This window comes from Sarcophilus harrisii, chromosome 3, assembly GCF_902635505.1.
Source record: "Sarcophilus harrisii chromosome 3, mSarHar1.11, whole genome shotgun sequence".
NCBI classification, from domain to species: domain Eukaryota; kingdom Metazoa; phylum Chordata; class Mammalia; order Dasyuromorphia; family Dasyuridae; genus Sarcophilus; species Sarcophilus harrisii.
This window is the reverse complement of record NC_045428.1, coordinates 491,168,845-491,177,479: the sequence shown is the minus strand read 5'-3', so window position 1 is coordinate 491,177,479 and position 8,635 is coordinate 491,168,845. Positions and strand designations below refer to the sequence as shown.

The following is an 8,635-nucleotide window of genomic DNA, read 5'->3' as shown; positions in this document are numbered from 1 at the left end:
GCCTGACTATGGCTCCTGTCTTCCCAAGAGCTTCCCTCCCCATCCCCCACACTCTCAAATCCTCAGTCACCCCCCAAACACCACCCCCTCCCCATGTTTATTTTTTATCTTTTGCATCCAGCTCAAAAGGACTAGGGCTATTTAATTAAAAAAAAAAAGTTTATTTCCACCAAGTCTGCTACTAGGAAAAAAAGAACTTGGAACATCAAGACTGTGTGAGAGTTTGGAGATAAATTAGTTCAGGTCTCTCTTCCCACCCCCTCTACATCCCAGCTAGGGAGAGAGGCCCTACTAGTCCCTCAGCTACAAACTGCAGAAAAGGACAATTTTTTTTAAGGCAAAGAATTAGAAAATAAAACAAACAAGAAGTGACAACCCAGCCAGAGACAACTGAATTAACTTTATTCTTTTTTCTAACTGCAGATTCAAGGTATACAACTGAACATTGCTATTTTTCTTATGAGACTTATAAATAAAAATACAAAAAATGTTCACTACAAAAAAATCTACTGTTAGTAGGATGTAAAAAATATTCTCTTTGCTATAGAAGGCACAAACTTCACTTAGTGACACATGGAGAGAGAAAAAAACCTGCAGCAGTAAATTCATTTTTTTCTTTTTTCTTTTTTTTTTCTCTTGTCAGAAACACTGAAGTTACAAAGAAACGCGTCAATCTACACGGAACGAAGGCAGATGCGGAAAGCTGCAACCGGGACTGCACAACTTTGAGCAAACTGCTTCTGTACTCAGACAGAGAGGACTGGCAAGCATGACTGACTGTGGGGGGCAGGGGAGGAGGGGAAAGTGAGAGGAGGGGGAAAAAGAAGGAAGGGGAAGGCAGAGAAAGAAAAAGAGAAAGAGAGGAAAGGAGGGAAGAAGAAAGAGAAAGAGGAAGATGGGAGAAAGACAGATTTGTACAAAAAAAAAAGGAACCACTAAAATTGAAGAAACAAAATTGGGCAACCTCCTAAAATTAGGCTAAGAGGAGGTGCTGAGGTAGACATTAACTAGAACATCAATTAATTAAAAACACTATTTTGTAATACAGAGCAATCGGACTGGCACTTGTGCTGTCGCGACATAAGACAAGCCATGAAAACGAAAACGAAAACAACAAAATGAAAACAAAACAAAATACATCCAAACCAAAAGGCTTAGTTTTGCTTGGTCCAGCAGGGCAGTGGGCCCTCAGTGCTATAATTTACATATATATTTATATTTATATATATATATATATATATATATATATGGATAGGATTCCACAGTGTTTTACCATGGATTCTTAACCTTAAAAAGATCATGCATAACACTATGTGAACAAACACTATGATAGACACCAAGAGGTTGGTACCCTGTCTGCACAGTGGGATGGCCCAGGTGGCCTGGGAGGGAGGCAGTGTCATGCTAGCTGGCCTAGTAGCCATTTTCTTCCCGCCCCCTTCCCCCTTGTCCCACCTTCCAGTTTCTCCTTCTGTCCCCCTTTTCTGGCTCGCTCAAGATTTCTTCACCACCACCATTCACACCAAAGCACAGTTTGTCCATGTGTGTTGTTTTCCTGAAATATCCAGAGAAGTACCTCCATTCTGCCACTGGGCACCCTGTGCCCGGAAGCTTCAGGGCAGGAGGAGGTGCAGGAGGGAGGAAGGAAAGGAGGAAGAAGTAGGGAAGTGGGGAGACAAAAATGGATCAGGGAAGAGACCCCAACGTTCCCAATAGATCTGACACCTTTTTCCTCTGGGGCACAGTTTGGTCTTTTATTATTATCATTTTTCCTAATTGTTTTTGTCCCAGATCACTCACATCCTTGTTCCTTTGGGTCTTCCTACATCAAGGCTTCAGAACAGAGTTCCAATCTTCCCAAGGATGGAGCTCAACAAAGGCCACCTCTCGCTCCCCAAACAGGGAACATGCCCATGGTCCTCCTCCCCTCTCCTGGGACATCCCTGCAGCTGGTTGTACCAATCAATGGATTCTAGAAAGGTACCATACACTTGTGAGGAATTGCAGTTTTTTTTTCCTTTTCTTCTAAACATTGAAAAAAAAACTGTTCAGGCACAAAGATTAAACAAGCCTATGTTACATCCTTGGATTGTACTGAAATCAGGGGGTTCGCAGTGCCCCCTGGTAACCCAACAACTATTTTCCCACCTTTTTAATTATTTTTTTAAACACCACATCCTTGACAACACAAAGCAGCAGGGGTTTGACTTGTTTATATCTCTCTCCATATATATATAGATAGATCTATATATACATATATATAGATAGATATATTTTATATATGTCTATCCTATATGTACATAGGATATTAATGCTTCAAATGATTGAGGGAGCAAACAGGAAAGGCAGCACACAAATGTGAGGGGAATGCCACAAGTAATCGAGGAGGACCAAGAGAATCACAATCTGAGGCTAGAGACAACTTTCCGACTTTCCAGCTAGAAGTTTCACTACAAAGGTGTAAGGCAGTAGCCAGCAGGGGCTGGCTGTCAGCAGTACCAAAGCTGAGGGGATTCTGGGGGAGGACGACAATGGGGAGGGGATCAGGACAGAGAGAGGAGGAAACAGGGAGAAAGGGGAAGAGACAATGGACAAGCAAAGAGGGAGAGCAGAGAAAGGAGGAGCGAGGGGAAACACTAAAAACTCTGAGACCCAACTGGAAAGAGAGACAAGTCTCTCTTCACGCTCCCAACCCCAAATCGTTCCTTCTCTTCTAAGAAATTCCCAGGCCCAGGTTCTTATGTCCTCCTAACTGTACAAACAGGTGGAAAATTCAGAATGTTTTCTCATTGCTTAGGCTATATTCCACCCCCACAGCTAACCGGGCCATGGAAAATTCAGATCTTCTCTCTTTTTAGTTAGGGTAATGGGAAAAAATAGGAAGGGAAGGAAAAAAAAAAAAAGGTTCCACCTGTCCTACAAACTCCAGTTGTGAGTGACTGGATCTCCACAGGGAAGGGAGGACAGTGCCATTCCTACACAATCCTGTTTGTGAAACCCCACAGCTCACTCTGACCTCTTTCTGGCTAACCCCCTGAATCCAAGAGCCCCGGGGGCATCAGCAAGGCAGCTGGCTCTGATTTAGTACCATCCAATTCTGTAACACCAGATTACTACAATACTGCATGATTTCAAGACACAACTGCAACACACAAAAAGCACCCACATTCAGCAGCACACACACACATTCTTTTTTTTTGTTTTGTTAATTTTTCCCCATTCACATTGCAAAAGGAAAGGGCAGGGTTCTGTGAGAACTGACAAAGGAATTAACAAATATTACAAAAATATTACACTTTGTAAATATCAGCTCAACCCTCTCAGCTTTTATGAATTGGGAAGGGGTGACCCAGATTTAGATAGGGAGGGTCTAGAGATAATGCAAGTCGGGGAGGAGAGGAGGAAAACTGGCTAATCCTATGGAATAGTTTGCTTATTTCCTCACAAAACTGTGTGGTATCCTTGTTTCTGGGACCTGTAGGGCCAGGTGGTCAGTTAGTGCTTCCCTCCTTCCCAGGGAGAGGGGAGGGGTTCAGGCCTATAGTGCATAATGAACTTTCTACTATCTGCCCCTCCCCAAAATACCACTCTTTTCACATTATAAACAAAACAACTGTCCTAGTCACATATTTCAAGTTGAACTTTTTTTTTCCTTTCCAAAGAACTAAGTCTTTAAGATAAACAGCAAAACTGCACCCTCCCTTGACCCCCTACCCCCTGCCCCTGACCACTGGTCTTATCATGTGATTATTGCTCCCCCCACCCTCCAAATCCTGTCCCCCTAGTTTTAAGGCCTTCAGATTTGGTGGACGAGGTTGAACGGGGTGGTAGGAGGCATAAAAGCAGGGGGGTGGGGGGTCACAGCAGCACCCCATCCCTCCAACTTCCCTTTATTCTTCATGATCCTCCCCATCACATACAGCTTCCTTGAAAATCACTTTTTAAAACATAGATAAAATGCAGCCACAACTTTCCCAGAGAAAGACAAATACACACACATACACACAATCATTGCAAATAAAGCCTGAGATGAAACAGCAGCCCATCCCAAAGCAAACACAAATATTGCCAATGTGCTTTCAAAAGTGGGAGAGGGAAGCAGAAAGATGGGATGGGGTTGATGGGAAAAGGAACAGAAAGAATTGGACAAACATAAGAGGTAGCTTTCAGAAAAAAAAAAAATCCTCCCCCACCAGAAACAAAACAGAAAATAAAACCCCCAATAACAAAATCTTAGTCTTCCACCAGACTGGCCTAGGAAAAAAATACCAATTTTGGTAATGATAATGCACACCAAGGGCTAGGGCAACAGACCTATAATAATCTAAATAATCCAGACCTGGAAGCTTGAATGACTAGAAGTGTGGGAAAGGGGGGCTTTTTATAAGGGAGTTTGGGGCCTGATTTAACTAGATGGACTTTGCAAATAGCCCAGTTTCACTACTGGGCAGCTCTGCCATACTCACTCACAAAGGCCAGACTGGCAAGTGACTATTTTAAGCCCTTGGTGGTTCCTATCTGAGAACTCCCACTCTCCCCTGCACTAAGAGGACTTTACTCTCCCATCCTGAGCACTATATCCCTTGGCCCCTCCAGAGGCTGGGGGTGAGGTGGGGGCAGGGGGTGGGCAGGGGACAAGTAGTAGGTACTCTGGGGATGGAAGATCACAACCTAAGTTTATAAAAACAATTACAACTTTACACAAGAAAAAGACCACCCCCTCCCTTAAAAAAAAAACACCCATAACAATAAAAACATCCACACATACATGGGGGGAAAGCTCATGAGGTCACAAAAAACTGAGGTAATTCAAGTACAACGTGCTAAAAGCAGAGAGAAAGAAAATGGGGGGGGGGTGTCATGAAAAGAAGCAAAATGCAACGAGACTAAAAAGCCTCCTCCTCCTCTTCCATTCCTTGGCAGATTCAGGGATGCAGCAAGTGAGGGAAGCGGGCTGTGGGTCGTATAACGATGAGTCCCAGGGCTTATGGACCCCAGTGATGTTCTTCCTGGAAGATTTTGAGATCTGATCCCACAGCGGACTGGGGAGCTCTTCCTCTGCCTTCCTGCAGACCCTAAGAGACCATGAGACCCACCCATCTTCTTCCTCACACCAGGCTTGGGGGTGCAATGGGGATGTCCTCTAAATATTTTTCCTAAGAAATCAGCCCCTTTGGAGTATAGATTGTAAGCTCCTTAAAGACAGGGATTGTTCTTTTTTTAAAAAATCTTTGTTCTACCTAGCACCTAGCACTGTCATGCACATAGTAGGTGCTTAATAAATATTTATTCTTGAACTGAGTTGTATGTACCTTCTCCCCCAAAATCTGACTGTGGATTGTGTGTGTATGTGTGTGTGTGAGTGTGCATTTTCCTTTTTTCAATTTCTAGGGGCCGTTCTGCCCAAATTAGGCAAAGGAGAGTTGGATGGAGAGGCTGATGATACTTCTTCACTCCTAGAAGGCTCAGTGTATAAGGGGGCTTCTAGGGACTAAGTTTTGGAACCCAGGGAAGGCAGTGTGGGTGGGAAAGTAGGAGACAGGATCCTGGCCTGCTAGATATAGGGAGAGAGAGAAGAAAGCAGCCAACCTGTGAGTGTGTGTGTGAGTGTATGTGTGATGGGGGAGACGGGGCAGGACCCAGCCAGACAGCACTGTCATTCCACAGCAGATGACAAACCCTACGGATCCCTCTCTTCCCCTGCTCCAGACTGGAAGCCCCCCACTCCTCTCTGAGGAGAGCCCGGCCCTAGTTAAGTGGAGATCCATAAGCCTGCCCCCGCTTCCCTAAGCCTGGCTCCCAGTCAGAGGGAGAAGAGTCAAGGCGAGAAGGGCAGGGAAGAGAGCAGGAGAACACTACCGAAGCAGAACAAAACAAAGCCCCCTCCCCAAACGAAAAGCGTGTCTTCTGTTGGGCACGGCCCGCCCAGGGCCTGTGCAGTCCGCTTCTCTTCTGTGTGTGTGAGTGTGAGTGTGTGCGGCCCCATGATCCCGTCTCTCCCTCGAGCTGTCCTCTTCCTCTTCCTGCCCTCCTCCTCCGCCCGCAGCCCCTCACACGTAACACAGGTAGAGGTACGTCTTCTCAATCCTCCAGTCGGGCGGGATCTCCTCAGGTTTGTGGCCCTTCATGTGCTTCTGCATGGATGAGAGGCTGGGGCAGTACTCGGTGCAGATGGTGCACTGATAGGGGGAGGCGCCGTTGTGGGTTCTCAGGTGCTTGATCATGGCCGAGTAGTCCCGGGACCGCTGGTGACAGAGCTTACACTCAAAGGGCTTCTCACCTGCAGGGAAGAGAAAAAGGGGGTCAGACCTCTGGGAGGTCCCAGTCTCTGCACTCTCCATTTCCCAGAAGCCTTCACTTCCCTCTGAAGACTCTAAGACACCCCCCCACCCCCACCCCCGCCATCTTCCTCACACAAGACTTGGAATGGAGATGTCCTCTAAACATTTCCCTTAAAAATCAGCCCAGCCAAGGGAAGGAAAAATCAAGAAACAGACCAAAAAGAAGGCAAGGATCTGAGAATACCTGCTTCCCAGGCCAAAATTCGGTGGGCTAGGAGATGGAGGGAGTGGGAAGATGAGAGGGGTAAAGGTCATGGCTATTCAATGAGTTTAGACTCTGGCAGATCCCCACATTTCTTCTGGAATTATTTGAAGTCAGGGAGATCCAGATACTCAATATATCCAGGAGACATAAAGGATAGGGACCTGCCTAGACAATGTTAAGCCCTAGCCCAGATTCCCCTATTTTTTCCCTCTGCTATAGCCCCCTGGAGCTGAGCTGAGGATCAGAGGGAAACTTGCTTCAATACAGTAATTAACTGGCCAGACGTCTGGATATTGATACTCACTCTGTGCAGAGGACCCACAAATAATGAAGTAATGAACAGCCAAAGTGATCTAACTATCGAGCTGCTATTTACAATAGTTACCACCAATGCATTTAATGATCTGCCAGCCCCAGCCACGTCCTGAGCAAAGGGCTGTGGGAGCCTTGGGACGCCAATGGCCTTTGGGGTGCTGTGAGCACCAGCAGTGAGGATTTTCTACCATCCTCTCCAAGTACCAGAAAGCTCTGTCTAGTTAGAGCTGCAAAAGAGAACTGAGCTGTGGACATGGCCTCCTCCTCCTTTTCTGTGTCTTTCCACAGACAGGCTCCCTTAAGCCAGCAGTACTGTCCAGAGGTATGAATCCCACACTCCCTGCTTCTGGACAAGTCAGCTCTTCCCATCCCAGTGACAGATAAAAGGTCTCTCCCATTCAGAAAGAGGAAATGACAAAAGACTTTCTAGCTTACTATGTTGTCATGTTTCTTATTTCTGAAAGAATTAAATAAATACCACACATATATACATACATACATATTTATATGTGTGTGCATACACATGCATATATATACACACATATATATAATATATGATACATATTATATAATAAACATATTTTATATGTGTACTTACTTATGTATATATAAAATTATAAAAATTCCACCTCCCTCCAATCTTCCTGATGAAATTTGAACTGTTTCTACTTGTTTTTTCCCTTCAAAGTAAAAGCTGTTGATCCTTCCGTACAAAACAATTCTTATTTTTATCTCAATGTGTCCTGTTCTCAACCTAACCTTTAACTATCTTAGCCTTAGTCAAACTAATCTCTCTGGACCCCTAACTTCAGGCTAACCTCCAAACTACTATTCAGGACAACCTTAATTCATTTTAACCATTCGCTGTATTAAAATCTATACTGTCCTTTCCTGCACCTCTCTCAAGAAGCCCCTCTCCTGCCAAGACCCACCCAACCCCTCCACTGTGCTCTCTGGAATGCCTCCTCCATAAGAACAAAAACCTCCTTTCATCTTAAACTTCTTCTTTAATCAGTTGTTCCAACTTCTTGCATTTGCTGAGAACTCCCTCCTTCCTGGTACTACTAGTCAACATTTCTAGCACTTGTACTTCTGCCTTTAATCTGTACCACCCCCCGCCACTACTGCCAACTCAATGGGGAATACTCCTTGTTTCATACCCCCTGCCCTCAAATTTCCAGGCTCTTCCTCTACCATCATCACTCAGCAACTTCTTTCTTTGAGCTCCGTTCCATTTATATTTATCACCCAAACAAGATTCTAGTAGTCATCATCTACTGATCCTTGGGATTCTTTTCTTCCTCGGGGAGTTCAATAGCAACCTCACAGTCTCTCTCTCCCTGAAACTCCTATCTTCACATAGTAACACAGATAGACAGGGAAAGAGACAGATGAGACATAAGAGAGAGGGAGAAAATGAGACAGGAAGAGGGAGGGAGGGAGGGAGGCAGGGAAGGAGAGTGGGAAAGGGAGAGAAGGAGAGAGAGAGAAGGAGAGAGAATAGATGGATGGAAAGATGGGCAGATGGGTGACAGACTGACAGATAGATGGTAGATAGGTAGGTAGATGAATGGATGGACAAGACACATGGATAAACACATAGACACATAAGATAAATAGATAAGACAGACAGACAGTAGATGGACAGATAAAAAAGACAAGATAAATAGACAGATGATAAAGAAATGGATGGATGGATATTTTTTACTTCTTTTACTTAATTTCTATAATACTTCTTTATCCCAACTCAGTTGCATATAAAAGCAGTCCTACC

General features: G+C 44.7%; 1 protein-coding gene across 3 annotated transcripts in view; it reads right to left on the bottom strand.

Moving 5' to 3' along the window:
- Positions 1-2,735: 2,735 nt before the first annotated feature.
- The window catches only part of ZBTB16 (zinc finger and BTB domain containing 16), a 240,765-nt gene continuing 234,865 nt past the window's right edge, over positions 2,736-8,635 (bottom strand). For all 3 annotated transcript variants that reach the window (XM_031961245.1, XM_031961246.1, XM_023499450.2), the window contains exon 7: positions 2,736-6,280. In XM_031961245.1, the coding sequence (XP_031817105.1) occupies positions 6,051-6,280 (230 nt within the window). In that variant the 3' untranslated portion in view covers positions 2,736-6,050. The remainder of the gene's footprint in view (positions 6,281-8,635) is intronic.